The sequence below is a fragment of the Diuraphis noxia genome, unplaced genomic scaffold (genome assembly GCF_037042655.1).
Source record: "Diuraphis noxia isolate RWA-SAM2 unplaced genomic scaffold, SU_Dnox_SAM2 contig0004, whole genome shotgun sequence".
NCBI classification, from domain to species: Eukaryota; Metazoa; Arthropoda; class Insecta; order Hemiptera; family Aphididae; genus Diuraphis; species Diuraphis noxia.
Window position 1 is genome coordinate 27,915,692 of NW_028301714.1, and position 21,898 is coordinate 27,937,589.

General features: G+C 28.8%; 1 protein-coding gene across 2 annotated transcripts in view; it reads right to left on the reverse strand.

Moving 5' to 3' along the window:
* LOC107173124 (vesicular glutamate transporter 1-like) overlaps positions 1-21,342 on the reverse strand; it is a 92,265-nt gene extending 70,923 nt beyond the window's left edge. Inside the window, exons 1-2 of one of the 2 annotated variants that reach the window (XM_089225257.1) lie at positions 21,181-21,342; positions 17,027-17,145 (exon numbers count right to left, since the gene is read on the reverse strand). In XM_089225257.1, the coding sequence (XP_089081383.1) occupies positions 17,027-17,091 (65 nt within the window). In that variant the 5' untranslated portion in view covers positions 17,092-17,145; positions 21,181-21,342. Of the gene's footprint in view, positions 1-17,026; positions 17,146-21,149 lie in introns of both variants that reach the window. The other variant, XM_089225258.1, reaches the window with a different exon arrangement.
* Positions 21,343-21,898: the final 556 nt, after the last annotated feature.

Sequence of the window (21,898 nt, forward strand, 5' to 3'; positions counted from 1 at the left end):
AATTAAAAAAAAAAAAAATAATATGTTAAATAATTTTCAGTATAACGGTGGTTGGGGGGGGGGGTGTTGTTCGGGAGCTTGTACCCTCGCGGCTCATTGGACACTCCATAAGTAAAAAATCTCAAGAATTTCGAAAATATTTTCATTAAGTTGGTAGGATATAAAAAAAATTCCAAAAATCTGATATTCAATAACTTATTCAAAGAATAAAAAATGGTCCGAGCATGGTCAATGATCACCCTGTATATTCTATATTATAAATGCGTGTACATAAATTTTGTTGTGTGTTTTGTTAATGTTATACGACGATGGGTACCACGCCGTATATATGCGTATGCGGAACGAGGGGCAGAGAGATCGAGGAGATCTATACACGAGCCCGGACGAACATTTGCATGAACAAACACCGCGGGCTGGTTGGCGGGCCCGCGGCCATCAACTTGTTGATTAAACATCGGCCCAATAATGGTGTACATATATATATATAATATATGTATATAGTGGTGATGAGATCTGCATAATATATATATATTATATAATATAAGCGTTTATATATAATATGATGGTGGCAGTATATAACAGCAGTGCTTAAGCACTCGAGTTCCGATTGAAATCGTTACTATATATTATATTATTATACGCGCAATCCCTACAGACTTGGGTGGCTGTTCAGCGTGTTTTCATTTAATACGACCGTGTATATATATTAACGTCGGCAGTACCACCGAACGACCGCGGTCCCTATTATTTTATCGCGTATATGCAAAGCGTTTATTGCCGGTCGACCGTTAGTATTATAATATATAATCGTGTTTTTTTTTTTTTTTACCACTACTCGGCGAAAAACAGTTGAACAGTTGAAAATAACGAGACCAAACATTGTGCTGGTTGTTTTTTATCCAACATTTTTGTTTCAATTTAATTTAGAAATCAAACTTCCTGTTGAACCGTCGGCGCTGCATGATGACATTGACATACCTTTATATCGGTTGCATATTTTATATTTAATATAGTTGTTTATTTTCATATTTTTAATAACTGTAATTTAATTTTCGTATACTTTACGTCACTTAAAATATTTTTATAACAGTCGAGTCTCAATAACACGAATCTCAGTAAGCGGAATCAAAATAAATTTTGTTTGTCCGTTTTATCGAGTTACTTTTTCCACAATATAAGTTACAGCAAGTATGATAATAAATACTTCAAGTTTTACTATACGCACAGTTAGTGTAGGGTGGGGGCTGGAAAGGTGTTGCCACCTCAAAATTATACTCGTAGAGTCAGTTCCCTCATGATAAATTAATCATCGAAATTAACTCGTATAAAATCTATTTGAAAATACATAATAAATGTCCAATAATAGGTAGGTTAGGTTAATTGAACAGTAGATCTGTGCACTTGACACACATATTCAAGGCCAATGCCAATAATATAACCGCATAGACATAACAGATATATTCACTAGGCACATTGTAATTTTTAATTGTTTAATGTTCTGTTAAGTGTATTATGTATTGTTGACAAGTTTTATTATATTTACCTATTTCATTGCGGGTAACCGATGGGTTAAGCTAGGGAATCTATTCAATACAATCTAAAAGTAGGTATATTAATACCTATTTTAGATAAAATATTATATTACGCACCTATATATTTTTTTAAACTTTGTAAATTAATCTAAATTTGGCTTTAAATTTGTTAAGGAAAATAGAAACAAGTCTTGGTGACCTTTATTAAATTATTTAAAAAAAATGAAACTAAATAATAATAAAAATAATTGTTTTTGATAGTAAAAACTATCAATCAGACAAATCTCCATCGGGTTACTTTTTAAGAAAATTAATGGAGGTGTTCTAACCTCCACGACGCTTCGAAAATATTTCTAGGCTAGTTGGTTAGGTAATAGGTTTGCCAATAGAGACAATTCAGAATTGGATTGTCAATTATTAATATTTAATAATAATAATAAAATAACAATAGTTCACAATACCACGTTAAAATCTTGTTAAAATAAGCTAATATTGTCGTTAGGAAAAAATACTGTTCACAAAAAAAATCGTTTAGAATATTTTATTTTAACGAATGTCGAAAAGGGCTTACGCTGCAACAATACAAAAAGTAGCTGTCACGAAATCATCAATTGTCAAGAAGACAAGATGACGGTTAGACATCGAAGCGGATGTTAATGAAGACGTCCGGACGCAATTACCGAGTCGTCATTATATTATACTCGTACACTATTTGGAGAGCCAAAAACTATGTTTACGAAATGGAATATATATATAGTGACAAACAAGGTTTAAAAGAGTATAAAAATTCGATCGTCTGCGAGCAAAGTTTATTATGTAAGTACTGTGACGCGCACTATTATGTTATCGTGGACGAACACGCGTACATTATATTATTATGATATACGAAAGGGTCCAGACGGTAAGTCTGCTTAAATTACAGACTTAACCAAAGTTCAGCATCCATTTCATAAAGCAATTATGTTACAGCAAATAACTGCGAGATTTATATATATATATAATATATAATATATGGATCAGTATTTTATTTACAAGTAATAATTTAATAAAGAACTATTTTAAAACTTAACTAATAAAACTACATAAGTTCATAGAATGTATTTACGAAGCTTGTGTTAAATATAATAGCCATTCGCGGGAATGAATAATATTATATTCGATGTAAAATAATATGAATATCATTTTCCAACCGTTATGGCGTTATGCACGTCTAAACTTTAAACTTTAAACTTAAAACTACAATATTTGTTATGAAATAGAATGACAAACGTATATACACTTCGATATCAACAAAAATGTTTTTCAGAGTATTTTCTCTTTAAAATCAAAACTATTAATTTAATATTCAGAGTATATATTAAACATGCTCATCCTCTGTTTTTTCAATGATCTAGTTATTCATCATCTGATTTTTGGACTTAACGAACATTAATAATAATGAGTCATATAATAATATAGATATGATATATTAATATTTAATATTAAAGATCTATTATAAAACTTACTTAAAATTTTTGTACGTTTAAGGACAATTGTTTTTCGGTAAAAGCATTTTTAAAATGCGGGAAAGTGGATGTCGCTCTGCTGTATAGTAGGTTACAAGACATTAATGAGTTACTAAATTAAATTTGAATCCAATGATATTTTATCATTGTATACGAAAAACGACTTTGAGCGGAGACGGTTTATCTGCCAAGTATATCAAATGCTTATATAAACATTCAGTGAAAATTTCAAGTATCTGCGATCATTTATTGTTTTAGAGTTACACCAAAATAAAAAAAATCGCTAAATCAGAAATTTAGTGATATCCAATGTTGTACAAAATTAAATTTCAAACACTCAAAATAATTTAGTTTGATATTCTGGTAGACATTATTTTTTTTATAAAGATAGACAACTTATAAGGAATCTTGTATATTTTTAAATCTTAGATTTAAATTAATTTTTTTTATGAATTTCTAGCTTAAAATAATTTACGAATTTTCGTTATTATTCAGTTAAAAACATTCGTAAAAACTTGAAATTTGGGTTGCTTATTTATATTAGCCTTACCTAACATTTCGAGCTTTTTCTTTTTTTTTTCAATTTTATGATATTTCCTAATTATAAATTATAATTATATAAATTACATGAATAATATAATATGAATCGTTTTTCAAGGTAAGCATGACATTTTAATATATTATTATATTATATTATATAATATCATATATGTAATATGCAAGGAATATGCCCAATCAATTGCATGATTCAGTTTAGATACTCAAACTTAATAAACAACATATTTTTATTTCCAGAGTTGATAAGTCCTGTCAGTCATTTGACTCGGAAGTCATCCATGACTAAGAAAGGATCAAAAACTAAAAATTGCTTTCATTTTTCATGTTTTCGACAAAAAAATGAAGGCGATTAAGAAAATAAATGTTATAGGTTTTTATTTTTTTTATTTATTTATATTGCCATACTAAAATTATTATAATTGAAGAATGTGTTCTAAAAAGTTCTGCAGAAATTTCTCTAATATTGTTGTAAAAGCATTTTTAGAACACAGAAATCGATTTCGAAAAATTAGAGAAGCCGCATTTAAATGGATCACCCTTGTATAAATATATATGTATACATATTATAAATAACTTCCGACAAAAAGCTCCGACAGTAGACAATATTTCTTGTAGGGCATAATATTATTTTCCCATATACACACACACTCAAATATATATATAAATGTGTGTATGTATGTATGTATTTTTAGCGAGTATACTATACGATTCGAATGTAAATGTATATACACACTATATATATATACAAAAAGATATAATATTTTATTCGATGCCGAATGCGCGCAAAAGCGGAGCAGTCGGTGGTGAAACCGAAGGGTAGAAGGGTCGTCCGCTTTTATATACGGACCTTTTTCTTGGCGCCCGGTCCGAATATCTGTCTGGCGCCAAACGTCCGCCGCCGCAGCTTCCACCTCGCGTCCGTTCCACCGGCGTCTACATTATTATTATCTTTGCAGCAACGTACGCATTTTTATATAGGGCAAAAACGCGAAAATCGGGTCGACGTCTTTAGTCGGCTGTTTTTCCTCGTCGGCGACAGCTCGCGATCGTCACGCGAATCTCAGCCCGAGTGACGATACCGATATAAAAATAATATGCTTCTACGACACCACCCCCCCCCCCCCCCCCCCCAATAGATACCATAATATACGCCATATAAATCTTAAAATGTCTGTGTATTGTGAAACTGCAGTGTTTTTAGGTAGTATACAGACCCCGAAGATCAAAAGAAAATGTTCTTCTAAAAATAAATCCCTATTGATAGGTACTTATACTTATTTACATTCAAAACAGATAATTGTGATAATATACATACAATACAATTTAAAAAAATTACTAGTCTTTAGCTGTTCAACTAGGGTTTTTGTGTGAATGTTATATCATTAAAAACATGTCCGAGGTGCATCAGTATGCGGTTTCTCTGTAATTGTATAATATATTAATTTATATTAAAATTGCGATTTATTTTTCTAAGGTTGCTACAATAGTTAAAAATAATATATTATTTTGCATTTGATATTGAATTAAGAGCTATATAACATAAATTAGTAAGAGAAAACTGAAGAGTTACAATTTCCAATCGTCTATTTCATGGTCAATTGTATTCATATTATTTAGACTAAATATAAATCAAGGCAATTATAATAAGAACCTTTTTTTTCGAATTTACCAGATTTATTGTATTCAAAAATCTAGAAAGTGATAAATTAGTTCACACGTCTACACTCAATTTGATCGCTTTATAATATGAGTATAACTATTTCAGTGATTTATAAAATATTTTAATAGAACCATGAAGTTATATTATCAGTATAATAAAGAAAAACTTGCATAACTCATCGTCCAAAATCCGATTTATATGTGTCAAAAAACTCTAAGAACTATTCTGCTTTGGATTAATGAATTTAAAAAAAAAGTTTATTCTTATTTTAATAAAATTTAAAAAAAGTTCATTAAAAAAATATTACGATAAAATGTTGTAATAATACATATTTTTTTCAGAACAATGTTTTTTGTTAGCAACTTAAAACTGTGTAAAAAAAAATATTTTCAAAAACATAAATAATGAATGTCTTACGGTAAATGATGGATCACCCGGTATTATATAATGAAAAATTAATCTAAAACTGGAATATATTTTATTAATACAACCCAGTCGTATTTCATTGAGAAACGGATTATGATAGACTACGAAACAAACGCAGCAAGTATTCCATTTCGTTCGGTCGGCTATAATACTAATTAATTACAATAAAGCGCCGAGATCGGTTAATTCAGCATGTGTTGTGTATATATACCTACTATGATATATAATATATGTGTATAGTAATTTCCTTATTTATATGGCTTATGTAATATATTAAGTAATATACTACGACTAATGTATATGTATATATATATATATAGTATATACAGTATAATACATACAATATATATATATATAAGTGTATGTGTGGCGTCGGAGAGGGTCCCGTTGATGTTATTGTCGTCATCAGTGCTTTGCAAGTATTTTCTTTTTTTTTTAGGGTGCGTTCCAGTGGAGCGGCGACAACGGTGGCAGTCCATTAAACGCCTGTATCTCTTAATCAAAACTCCTCCTTTGGTGACAATGAGTTATAGCCCCGGCAGTGATGACTTGAATATTAAACGAAACCGGAGAATATTTGAGGATAACGAAGGGCAGAAAAAATAATAATAATAACGTATTAAAACGATACACTCCCTACAGCAGGGCGTCCGTCGTAAGAGTCGTATTTTTTTTTTAAATCACGATGCAACATCGAATATTGTTTTGTGGCTTACGACGACGACAACGACGCCACGAATAAATAGAACTTTCTACCTACACCAAAATATGCGACTATAATAAATTAAAGAGTAATGACATTAAAAACACTTAAAGAAAATAGACAGCCACGTACACTCTGTGAATCGTAGATACATCTTATTAGTGATGTTATGGTTCAAATATATTTAATTTTCATACTTAAAATCGTAATACTTATATTATACACGTAAGGTAGGTACCTAATGATGACAATACATTTTTTAATCTCTCTTCGTCACGTGCGACGTTCAGGCTCGGTCGTATTTTTTGTATACACACTTCAAAATGAATAATAATACTCGAAATTCATATCAGATATATATGTATTGTAAATATTTGCACAGATTACTGTTTCAATAATATAATATTAAATAATATTTTCGTTTCATTTTTACTGCGAGCTGCAGTTTTAACCAAGTAAATAATATAATCGATATTTACTCAGACCGTTTGAGTACGTAAAAATACAATGTGAACACAATCAATTAATATTTTTCTATTCCTATTTTCTACAAATGAAGGTTTTATTGTCTTCTCCAAACCCAGAGCCATATTCTACTCTAATGTCTACAGTTTACTTTACTTGTATCAGACTATAATGTATTACATTGATGCACCACACTTGTCACAGAAAATTCATATTCGTCTCCTTGGAAACACCAGACTTCCTTTACTTCCCAGTGAGTCAGTACAATTTTGCGAAAAATGGGCTAAATAAAAATGATGTCATTACGAATATCAAGCAATAACTTCTTATGAAAAAGTCACGCTATGTATTTTCCAATACAATAATACGTGTACCTAGCTACTATTAACTTGTATTTAAATATTTATTATACAAAGGTATTTAAAAATTTGAGAGATGTTATTTTACATTAATTAAAATTTAATGAGAATGTGTGTATGTGTGTGTATGTTATCGCGTATAATTTATTCTGAAATTTGGTAGGTACATAGTTAATCCTATACTATGACTATACCCGAGAATATATTATACACCTCAAAGCCAATATTTTAAATATTGGCTCACACGGGGATCGATTGGCTAAAGGAAAACGAATATTTTTTTGTTCGCATAGAGCGCCATATTGTTTTCAGAAAAATGAAATAGTTATTGTGATTTATGATTATATTTAATTTTAAAACTGCATTATTTTTATGGTTTGGTCCAAACAACCCAAATAACTGTGTTTAATTCAGACATTAATTGATTTGTCACGGGAATCGCATCATGCAGGATGGGCTACTAAAGTTTTTTTTTTTTATTCTCCATAAGTTATTATTATTTCATTATACTCAGAAACTCTATAATCTTGAGAAAAATGATTTTTAAAACCAGACATAAAAAATCTGCATTTTTAGACGTTTGTACTTTTGTAGACGTTTATCATAATAATTTATTGTATTTTTATTACATTATTAAAATAATAACGACAAAATTACGTCATCGAACCTTTGATATTCGCTCGCTTTATAAGTAGTACGACATCATATAATTATTGTGAACTCCTTGGAGTTTATTGGCTTTTGTTAGTTTTAACCAACGATGACGAAAAGAGTATAATAGTCAAAGGTTTGCGGCGTCGGGACAAAGGTTGAGTCTACTATATAACATATATGAAATGGTTTTCTTTCTGTCCTTTTCTTTTTTTTTCGTCCGCACTGTAGAAATCTATTTCACAGATTGTACCGATAAGTTGGGTCTCTATATATATATATATATGTATATATAAATTATATTATTAAATAGCATGAAAGAGGGTTTGCATGAAATCGGCGACGACAGAAGAAGCGGTGGAATCCTTTATATACGAACGTTTAATTACTCGGAGCAACAGGGAAAATAAATGACAATAAAAGCGATCGAATCCCCGTGAGTATACGCTTCATATATACATATATATTCAAGCAACGGTTCCTAATGCTGGGGATTTGCGTGTAACGGCGATTTATATTGTTTTTACTTTCAATGCGAACACTTGCAGGGCTCTACACACTTATCGAGATTAACCTCGACAGTGCGGCCCCGGCTCAGCGGAGGTATAAAACGCGTCGGCAGTCATTTGTTTTTCTTTTTTTTTTTCGTATTTCAATCATTACAATAATCTTGAGCAGTTGTTCTCGGAAGATGTTCGACGCATTCGAAACGATTTCATTATAATAATTTACACATTATATAGATATAGAGAAGGCACGGACCGCTGCCATGTTTTCATGTTTTTCCAAGGTATTTGTATACGTATAGCCAAACAGAGTAAAACGGGAAAACGCAGTGGTCACATTTTATCGAATGTTATTTTATTTTATTTTTAATATTTTATCAAACTTTACACGATTATTAATTCCGTTAACACGTATTCCGTTGCAGTCATAGATTTTGACAATTCTTCAAACTCTATAATGTTCATATTATATTATATTTTGTGTACATCTGAGATTGATCATGTAATATATTATTTTCCATTTTTTTTTTTTTTTTTTTGTTATTGATAATTTAACTGTGTCCACTGTCCATACATAAAATATTTTTACAATATTAATTACAATTTCGATGAATGTATAAAAATTAAATACTTAATTAACAGTAAACAATTAAAAATTTAAAGAGTGGGATTTTGAATATTAGGAAAGTTAGAGCAACAAGAAGAAGATTTAAGATTATTTATTTTTTGTTTTGTTTTTGATTTCAAATACAGTTCTTCATATTTATGACACAAAAGTCAGTTACGTTTTAAGAGATTAAAATAGGAACTAGGAAATGACGAGAGCGTCTGTCAACACAGCATGCGTTATTGATTACTCCTAATTATATAGTACGTTATAATAATCATAATGTTGATAGAATCATGTGTTTTTTATTTACTACTTTTCTAATTTCTTCAAAAAATCCACATCACTTTTTAATTTTCGTAAAATAATAATAAAATTGACGTCGGTCAATAGAAGTTAATAGAAATTTAAAAAGACGTATACTAATATACTATAGATTTTTGTCAAAAACACAAGAGTATTATAGTTGCGATACATTTTTTACCTCTCATTTCATCTGTATATTGTCTTTGTATACTCGCCACTCGCATCAATTTGTTTTACAGGGTAGTTTCTAGTATCGGACCATAGAATAGGTAGGTACTATGTAATTTGTATTTTGTGTTCGACAACGATATTTTTAAAATCCATTAAAGCGACCACGAAATTATTATTATTATAACGTGAATGGGGACGCTGACCAATAATAATATACATCACGTGTAGGGCAATATACAGTGAACATGTATTGGTTAAACGTCGAAAAGCGTTGAAAAATAATATTCGTGTTACAATGATGATATACAATATAATTATATACACAGTATTACAACAGTGTCACCGCTATTAAATTATATTATTATTTTTATCAAATATTATCAAACTAAGCTATGTACATTGTATATATAGTATATATGTATACTTTGTTGCAGACACGTGGCAGGCGAGTCGTGTATCTACTATATACTCGTATATACTGCAACTATATAGGACATAGGTATATTATATACAACGCGTGACATCCAAAAGGGAGTATTTACCTATTATACAGTACTGCTGTAACTGCTATAAATATAATAATATTATATAATATCGTATATTACTCTGCGCATCGCCGGGCCCCAACTGCACCTTTTGTGCGGACGTTATCTCGAATTTCTAGATGAGTTAACACCACCCTACATTTCACGGACCGATATTAAAAGTCTCCGCCGTTGTGATCGTGATAGGTATAGAGGCACCTACGCTTATTTTTCGCACCGATTTGTACTTTTTTTTTATTCTCTTCTCCTTTTACCGTCATATAAATTAAATGAAGTTTTCCGGCCGACAAAAGCGAGTTAAGTTGTATATACATATCTATATTATTCATATATTATATACACAATCTTTTTTTCATTAAGCCCGTTTCACATTATACATAATATATACAGGTATAGTACCTATACACATGTATAATATGTATTGTTACGCTACAGGTACATGCAAAAAGAAGACTTTTGAATGTTTGATGGTGCAAAACTTTTTCAACTATAAAGCACTCGACGCGCGTTTATTGTATAATAATATACATACATACCATCTCCTATTGAGCGTGATTGACGACCATATAATTAAAACAATGTGCCTTTTTTTCCCAAGTATCAATATGCATCCCCTCACTGCTCACCCTTTCAATGTAGATACGTTTATATATATTATACACGGTGATTCCTCGACCATGTTCGCCCCTTGTTTTCCTTCAATAAAATGCGCAGCTTTTCAAAATATTATTTTCGGAATTTTTAAATAAGTATAGCGTATAGTAACATATTTTAAAAACCCTTGAGATTATTTGTCCTGTAAAGATTCAAACTTCTGTTTTTATGAGGCAACCACAATTTTCTAGTATAAAACAGATAACTTCTCTGAAAATATTGACGAATCAGAATCAAAATTTGAAAGAGTAGTTTTTTAATATTGTTTGACATTAAGTATAAGTAGGTACTAATAATGATAATGCAGGGTTCGGAAGATATTATGGAACTATGGTAATTTGAAAACTTTAGTGATTAATAATAATTTATAAACATAAATAATTTGTAAAAATGTTCCAAAAGTCTAATTAATAATAAATTCGAAATTATAATATCTACTTTATATTTTTGTAAAACCATTTTTAAGGACTATAAATTTTTGTACAAATATTTTTAGAACTAAAAACTACTAGTTTGAATTTCGAATTAGGAATACAATAGGATATTTAAACAAATAATCCACTTAATGATTTATAGTAAAAATAAAGTGTTCTCAATTTCTCATTTGAAAAGCTGAAGTTTGTATAAGACACTCCTTAAGCAATACAAAAAATGTCCGTATATATATTTCAATCGAAACTTCAAATTTGGTATGCATAACTTCGTCGTTAAATCGATATCTATCAGCCATTGATTCTACATTTCTACCATGCTGCAGCCATAAAACTCATCAAATTGCTTAGTAAATCTTAAACTTTAGTAAATCAAAATACTTTGGTATTTATAAATATACTAATAATTGTGCAATTAAATAGTGATAAAATGAAGCGTAAATGCATTCTTACTATTCTTAGTGAATTACTCTGTACATTTTATATTAATACATTTAACACACTATCGTATTAAAATATCCGAGCTATACACGTGAATAGAATTTTAGCGGAAATATTCATACAAATCGTTTGTATATTTGTTGTTGTGGTGTCCCGAGTCGATCGGTATTGTCTTAAATGGTGTTTTACTGGTATTATTATTATTATTAATAATATCGTTTGATTTTTATGTCGACGTCAAATGACATAAAAGTTATACGGAATGACACTAATGGCGTGGATATGAAAAGTTTGTCGAGACACTAATGGACGTCAGCTAAAAGCATCCAACGAAAAGCAATAAACGTAATTGACGATTGTAAAGGGTTTTTTCATAATATATTATATTAATGATTTGGCGGCAATAGCGGGGAAGGGTGTATGCAGTCATTACACGAGTGTGTCGCGGTTAAATCGTGCGTGTCGTCACGCGAATGTACAATAAGTCCGGTGGTGTGGTACGAGCATTTTCAGTGAAAACGTGTCGATTTTGAAAAAAAATTATAAAAGCTTAAAAACAACAACAACAAAATCTTTTAGCTATCGTGCAATGTAATTAATTCATCAAAAGCAACAGCTACATACTATCTGGCATGTCGCATGTAGGCATATTCATATATTTATACATTACCAACGTCTGAGGAAAATGATAAAAAATTATCTATTTTAAAATATTGTGTGAAGTAACCAATTTTCAAAATATTATTTTAACTTCTATCTCTAGATCTATTATTGTATAATACTTAGAGCTGAGGAATTAATTTATATTTTTTTAGAAAATTCGCAGAAAAAAAAGAATGATGTATAATTGATGTATTTCATAACACAAGAAAGTTATATTTAAAATTATATTGTACCTACATATTTTCACATACTTTGTCATTATCGCATATATTATTGTTCATTCGAGTACTTGTAAATTAGACACATCAAAAGCTTAATACACATTTGGAAAATTTTGATATTTGAAAATACAATGACATAAAAAACTGTTTCAAAAAATTATTTTTCAAATGTGTACCTTATGTATGAATTGTATAATATTAATAAGTATTATCGGTTAGGTTTTTAGTTACATATTAGTACTAACCTATTTATAGTTTATACGCTAAGATAATTTTCTGTAATATATTTCTATTATTATAAAGTGAAAAAAGAAAGTGAAGAAGAAGACGAAAGCAATTATTTTTTTCAAGTTTTAATTAAAGAAAATTTATTTTTTACTTATTTTATTTTCATATAAATAATAAATATTCATTATACTATAATTCAGGTGCCAACTATACTTTATAATTAATTTTTTCTACTACTAGAAGCCTTAATAATTATATTATTAGGTAGGTACCTAATTTACAATATACACAATAGTGACTAAAATAGGTAGGTACTGTTGATTCATCAAAAATTAATTATATATTATCAGACAAACGACGGTCGTTTGCACTACTACTGCTATAACTTACACACATGACACATATCATTATTATACGGCTGCAGCCTGCAACCAGATTGAGCACAGTTTACTTTTCTTACAAGTTACAACCTTGTCAAGTACAGATCCAACCAAACAATAGGAAGCTGACAAAATACTAAAATACGAAATGTTAAGCATAGAATACGTGCAACGTTTGCCGTATTCATTTCTTTTTTTCAATGTATAATAATATATCGAAGTAAATTATTGTATAACTATGGCAAAAATAATATTTAAAAAAAAATAAAATAAAATTTTGTACAGATTTCAATATCATAATACTGTTGGGTTTTTTGTGAATTGTGCATAAAAATTCCAGAAACGTTGAGTTAACGATGAATATACAGCGCAGTTATGGCTAATAGTTATAATTAAGTTATACTAAACTGACACTGAAAAAAATCAAATTCGACGTTGGATCGCAGTGTATTACCTTAAAATTCACAAAGATAAAATATAGGCAATAGGATTTTGTGAAAAAACGTATCAAGTTAATTTTTAAGGCTGTAATATTACTCCTTTGTTTTGTAGATACTTAATTATTGTAATAGTATATGATTATTATTATGCGGACATAACAAAATAAAATAATAATACTGACAATGAATGCTAAAAATTGACAGCGCTGCTCGAAGTTAGAATATTTTTTTTATGCTCAACCGGATTGTTATAAAAAGAAAAATGGACAATGCTCAATCGGAGATCAGCATGTCACCGATCATATTATTATATTACATACATTATTATATCATGCAGAAAGAGACGTGTAATATTTTTTACGGAGGTGTTTCGTTCTTGATTAAAATCGAATATTTAGAAAACAGAGAATATAAACGCGACTAAAGTATAAAACCGATTAAAGTTAATGTGTTTAAACTTTATAAAGTCTTTATCGTCTTTTGCGTTGTCTAAAAACAAGTGATACCGTCTCTATAAAGTAAAAGGGACCAGCTCGGATTACAAAGATAAAAATAAAAGCTTTTTTCCAAATAATGTGTATATGTAGTATACGACTGGGCCGTTTTTCTAGACGACTTTTCCGTCGTCGCCAGTCGCCACAGTTATATAAATGACTGCTTTGACAATATTACGGTCCGTATAATAAATAATATGAGTTCTGAAAATATATCCGTCTTCTATTGAATCGTTCATTAATACAATGAAATAAAAATCGTTATGATGTTATTCTATAAACACAATGCAATAATAATAATTAATAACAAACGGGGTTTTTTTTTTAAGAAATAAGCAGTGAAAACAAATATTATTTGTTTTTTTGTCGTTAAACTATAAAACTCCATATTATTATAAATAATATATAGATACAATTTATTAATCGTTCGGAAAAGAATCACTTACAGTATTATATTCATTACCAAATCAAACGGTTCTAAAGTCAAAAACTGAGTCTTATTAGGTTATACCAACAATAAATATAAGCAAATATAACACAAAAAACATCAAATTAAATTTTCTTGATTTTTTTTTTAGATCTACACATTGATTTTACAACTTCATAACCTGATATAAATACTTGATATTGAATTTTATGCTTTATGGTGAAAAAATAAATATATGAGAAATTGAGTGAACTGTAAAGATAAAATGCGCAGTAACGAACTCGTAAAGGGCCAATATTGGATATGGATTTATTGCTGCATAATATTAAATTATTTTTATTAAAACATAATTTCCCTATATAGCATATCATAATGGAATTGTGTTTGTGTTGTGTGAATGTCTGTGTGTTAGGGTCGTAATAATTGGGGTGCAAGTCTGCATGGCATATTATGCGGGGGCAGCATTAATACAATATTCATTTCATTTTAATAAATGTCATTTAATAATTTTTGTTAATTAAGTCGCGTTCTAGAACATTTAATTACATCTTGTGTAGAAATAATATTATTTTCTAAACTTATTATTACTATTATAACTTTACATTTTAGTTATTAACTGTAGAAGATTTTTTTTAAGTTAAGGTTTCAACACATCTTAGGTCATAGCCTGCTGTTTGTAAACACGTGATAATATGTGTGATAAAGATTTACCTCTAAAAACGCGGGTGATTACCCGTCCGAGAACTAGTGTCGCCACTCGCCAGCTGGTGTTAGCACTCAGGTCATATCAGTGACTGAAGCTAGACACCAAGTCGCAATTGAAAAATTAAACGTGTCTCTTGTTTTAAATTATTATGTATAATAATAATTGCATTAAATTATTCGAAAACTAATTATTTTGTTTTGTATTAATAAAATGGTTTACATTTAAAATCATCGTATAGAACCTATACAGAATCCATAGCAACTTTATAACAATAATGTCATAAATTATTGTAAATTTATACATTTCGATTTCTAACAAATTCGATAAAAATGAGAAATGATTATCTCATATCCGTTACCAATTATTACGAACGATAGGTACTCCACGGATATTTTCAACCAAGTGGTTGTAACAATATTTTATTGGGAAAACTATATAAGTACTATAAAATCAATCACACGAACGATCCCCTGCAGTATTTGTGCGTGTTGATAACATGACTACTTGACTTTGGGTGCAGGACAATCGTATATGAAATCCTCGTTTTATTGCAATAAGCCTCAAGGGGAGAACATGGCTGTACTCCGCTGATAATGCAATTTTTCGCAGTAGACTGTTCCAGTGGATTATATAGTGGAAATAAAATATTACTCTTTACACTACGCATAGTCGATAAAGGTGACTTTTTATAATTCTAATTGATTTTTACGAATTACTTAACTACAAACGTTGTCAACACCAAATAGACTAATTTGCATTTAAGTCGATGAACTGACTGTTAAATATAATTAGAAGGCTTTCATATAAAAATGTTTCCAGAAATCTTCAAATATCCCTAAAGATCATAATAGGTATACGTTTAAATAATAAATGGTTAAAAATCCGAATTTCTAAAGACTTTTAATTTTCTAAATATTGTAAATATAATTTATTATACGCAATGATTGCAACCATGTATTCTATAGTTTTTCAAAATTATTTTTCACGCACCTTATACGATCATATACTGACAGGATTTTATTAAAACACCAAAACTTCCTTTGATTTCTAAGATTACAATATTAATTTCTTTATTTGTATATTATTTTTTATCCTATTATATTTTATAACAAAATGTAATATTGTAGGTTTTTATACCTAACAAGAGTATTAATAATAATGGTATTTATTTATTTTTAATGTTTTTCATATCCTTATTTTTTTTTTTTTTTTGATTTAATTAAAATAACGAAATTTCAATTTAGTAGCAGTGATTTATAATTTTAAGAGCTAACATTTTTACTCAATTTAAATAAGCTACTTTAAATGAGCGATTTCGTGTATAAATCTGGCCAATAGGCAATAATATTGGATTTATAACTTTAGGTAGTCAAATCACATATTACAGACAATTAAAACACTAAATTCTTACCATACATTTTTACTTCACTTGTAGTTGACCATTACCGTTATTGATATATATTTTAATTTCTAGACCACTTTATGTGCTGTACGTTTGTTCAACCAAATTCGTAACAATTTGTGATAAATAGAAACAAATTTATATGAATATTATAAGAATCTATAAGACTCAAAAGTGAAGAATATGTAAAATACAATAAACATGCATTGTAGACAGATATAGTACCTAGATTATGATATTTTTACAAATCATTTTAGTCAAATTTAAAATTTGTTTTTCGTAATACTTTGAGATAAATGCTATGCCTGAAATATATTTAAAGTATAAACAACTTTCAACGAAAATGATCCTTATCACCCGTAGAAGACACGTTACATTATACTCAATTCCATCATGTTGCAAGTTTGTTGTACCTACATAATTCAATTTGTAGAAGCTTTCTCATAAGATATTCATTACATTAGAATTCCTTATATATTACATATATCCACGTTTTATTGTCGACACAAAAACTTTTCGCCAATAAATTTAAACAATAAACTTACCCCTGAAATATTCGTAGAACTTTGTTCTTGACAATGCTAGCCCACTCTGGCAGTGTTGGTGCCATAGCGATGTTTTCTGGGCTGTACCGCGTATAGGTATTATGATGATGTTATCCATACTGTAACATTTCAATTTTCATAAAAATTAAAACATTTTTTACATACTTTTTGCTTATTATATTCAATTAACATTAAACGTATAACTTTCAAAAATTAAAAATAAGACTATTATTCAATATTGCTATTACCTAAAATATTCAATAAATAAAACTACTAATCAATCATATAATTTTAAAATATACAATAGTAATTAAAACATTTGAAACAAAGCAAACGGGACTTTAAAAATGTACTGTAAAATCTTGAAAATAAATTAATCATTTATACTTATATATTGTATAATATATACTAGATACCTATATTATTTTATACCCGGTTAGAATAACTGAAAGGATTTTAATATTTATGCAATAAATTATGCGATTATATCTAAAATACATTAAAAAGATGTTATTTATAATTTACAAACGACATAATTTACAAATTTATATATAATTATTTCATTTTTTTTTTCTAATAATAATGTACTTTTTATAATAAGATACCTATGTACAATAACTACAAAATAAATTTTAATTCAACTTTGAGTATATATTTGAAAAATATTATTGAAACTTTATTTATTACAACAATTAATAATAATCATGCTGATAATATTCTCATCAGTATAATAATATGATGGTTCCTCCACTCTATTTTCCTTAACTTATCTTATAGTCATAAAATAATTGAATATTATCACAAATTTAATATTTGATACTTAATATTTTTGAAATAATTTAACTATTTTAAATTAACCAATCTGTACGAATATTATTTATATTGATTTAAATAAAAACAAAAATGGAAAAAAACAGGCATTTACTAATATAATAGATAGATATTTTACAAAATTTATCAATTTATTAATAATTACCATTATCGCTCAATAACATTATTATAATTTTGTAATATGCATTTAGAAGTCAAATTATTTTAAAATAATTACTCTTTCACAATAATTAAGCTTTTAATCTAAGAATCGTTTGATGGGAAAAATAATAATTATGAATAAATCTGCAATGATCAGTATTCAGTACATATTTTCTGGTAGATAGTTTTATTAATTTAAATTAAATATAATACAATGTATAAAACTGAATTTTGTGTCATATAATTATAATAATTCTAAAAAATTTAATTTCAGAAAATATTCGTTAATGTAATTATATATAAATTAAAATGTTAATGTTGGTACCTTGTAGCCTTTATATATATTGATAAAATACAAAATTATTTTTATAGAGTATCTATGACATATTATAATTGTATATTCAATATTGCATTGCGAACCAAAAATTATCAGTAATAAACTAATAACTAATAAGGCACAAACCCACCTATGTACCTGTAATATGTAATACCATTGATTATAGAAATTATTTTTTGTAATCAATGGTAACTCTAATTTTGGTATTAATTTCGTATGTTTAAATGCATCAAGTTTGTCTCTAAATAAAGTTTTGTGTACAATGGAAATATACTACCTTAATTTTCTATATACAACATGTATGAATCCTAAACAAGAAAAATATCCCTACTATTAAGGTATTAACCACATTTGGCACAAATTCAATTCAGGAGGTTATAAACAATTGTGTAAAACAACCGAACGAGCTACAACTATATCATAATATACCTACTATGTAGTTCTCAAAAAGTCAAATACAAATAAATTATAATTATAAAATACTTTAAAAAATTAAATGTTCCTACTTTTTTAATTTTATAAATCAAGCTAATAAATAAGTTTATTCAAAACTCGTATAGTTCCATTCCCAGATGTCTGCGTTGTGTTTTAAGTAACTATGATTTAATATAAAAATAATAAGCTTCAGATAAAATAAATATGACTGTTAAGTATCTAAATTAAAGTTTTAAAACTAACTATTTAAGATTAGATTATATTTCTATTGAATTTTCTCAAAATTATATGTTTTTTTAGTTGTTAAAGTCTTTCGAGTTGCGATACACATATAATATGAAATTATGATTTTATACGGTTTAACATATTATTACCCATATCGGAACGTATAGCACCAAATAAAATCTTTTATACTTTAATCTAATCTTTCAAGTCGAATATAGAATTATTCTGAACAACTGTACTTATGACTACAATTGATGATTGTAAAAACAAATATGATAAACAACATAATATACCTACATAAGTTGTACTTAAACATATAGAAATACAGAATATAAATAGGTACTATATATAGCAGTAGAATACGCAGGATTTTAGTTCGGTTATGATTTTACATGAGTATGTAATTTACATTATGTTTTGCTAAACAATTTTTATATAATTATCTATAACAAATTATAATTAATAATAAACTAACAATTTGTTTTATATTCATTAAAAACTATCAATAATTGATCGACTTTGTGTATTGATGAAATGGTGGTAAAGATTTTTTTGTGAAAGACATTATTGTACTGTCCTGCTTAGATTTTTAAACACTTTATACATGGAGTATGCATTTTATGGAGAGGGTTGCTTAGGTGGGGGGATCTGGTAATTAACACTCTCAGATTTCAAATTAACAATACTAGTTAACTCTAATTACCCAAAGTAATTTATTCCATAAAATAAAATATAAATTGTATGTTATTTAAAGATAATATTTGTTCATTCAACATTTAGACATGTATATCGGTTACCTACACTATTATTTTATAAGTATTTCATTTAAGTAATGTACTATCATGAATAAAATCGTATAACTTAGCATTTGATACAATGCTGGATAATAACGTAATAAAAGTATCACGTTATGTAATTGCAATAGAATTTTATAAAGTATAAAACCAAAATGTAATTGACTTTTTTTTATATATATAAGTATAATTCTTGCATGTAAAGATTTTATAGATATGTACCTACCAACCTACCTGATCTCTTTTTCTTGGTTCCCTTTCAAAAACGCTAGAAGTTACCAGCTATTCCGAAAATCTGCCCAAACTATATATTAAAGACACAATTACTCCATTCATATATAACATAATAATGTAATAAGTAGGTATTGAAAATATATGTATTATATAATTAAACTATTTGTTTCTGAGACTCGTTTTACAGTTGTATATTAATTTAATTTTAATTCATCCATTACGCTCATTACTAATAAATTTGAATTTTTAATACATTTTATATTATAATATTATAATCTTTGAATCAATCTTCATCCGGTTTGAATAGCAGAAATACATTTTTGCGAAGTTATCAAAAATTAAAAAAATGTAATTTAATACTATTTAATGGTTACGAGTGTTACGACCTCTCCTCCTGAAGGTGCATGTAAATTATTTTAAATTTCAACTCGTTACAATTAAATTCTCAATTTTTGGACACCATATTTATAATTGCACTGTATAGATTAGGTACTTGATTAAATTTAGTTATATTTTTTTCGACATCTCGTTAAAATTAAATCTATCTAATACTCATAAGATATTTTTTTACTGACATCAGTTGTTAATTGACGAATGGTAAAAAATTATAAAAATATAAATGTGTATTTTTTTTCTAATTGTAAAGTAAATTATTATTTAGTTGTCTACAATATTTTATTTAAGTAAAAATAACTATTAATTACTTTTTAAAAGTATCATACCCATACCCAACTCTGGCTTTTACATAAAGTAATAAGAATAATGAATGAGTTATGTCTTATGTAGTAAGTACATTATATTATACTATTATAAATAAATAGTTTATAATGATTTGTCTGCAACTTCGACCCATTTGGGTGATAACACTTTTTTCAACAATATGGGTACAATATTGCGAGTGGTCGGGTACCATAATGTAATATTTTGTTATTAACATAGACCTGCGAAAACTGCAACGTGGGTAAGCCACGCGCAGGTTATGCGTAATTGCGTAAAATTTACAATAGGATATAGGTATTATACTATCGTAGTGATACATGCAATATTATACAACAACGAGATTTTATGAAATGATATAATTATTTCTGCATATATATTATGATTATTGAAAAAAATAGATACGTACCATGTATAGTTATAATATTATATATACGTACCATGTTTGCGGACCGACAGCGACGACGGCGACGGCGAACACGACGACGACGACGACGACGGCGGCGGCGGCGGCGGTGGCGGCGGAAAAGCGCGTGTATGACCGTTCGATTGGTGAAACGTCGGCCGAGCGGCGGACAACCGGGCGGACGCGGAAAATCCCCGGGAAAGCCGATGAGCCGGGTCGGACGGGCGGTCTCGGCGTTGCGCCGGCGCCCGTCGGGTAGCTCGCGGTTGGCAGACGGACCGGGTGATCGGCCAATGGCGTGGGCCAAAGTTCGCCCACGACCCGGGGACCCCCCGCGGCGGGAGTCTTCCACCCGCCGGGTAGTCGCGCCACACGCACCTGACAGGTGCTCCTCGGAAAATGGCTACACGTCGGCGGCAGAGACGGCGGGCGGGTGGGCTGGCTGGCTGCCAGGAAAAACGTTCGTGCGGAAAACGGGTCGCGCCGCCGCCGATACATTAAATTTTATTTTTCAAATAGTTCAGCTAAAAATATCGCATCTCATCGTGGCATATCCATAAATATATAGGCATATAAGTACTATAATATGCATGTAATATAAAATAAAAATATATACATAAATGCGGTCGGTCGCGGACGATTTTAAAGTCGATCCTCCTTTGTTATAATTGAACTTAGTTTTATTAAACAGTTTTTATAAAAAAGGTTTTGGATTAACTTACAGTTTTTGTGAGTTGATATTTGATCGCATG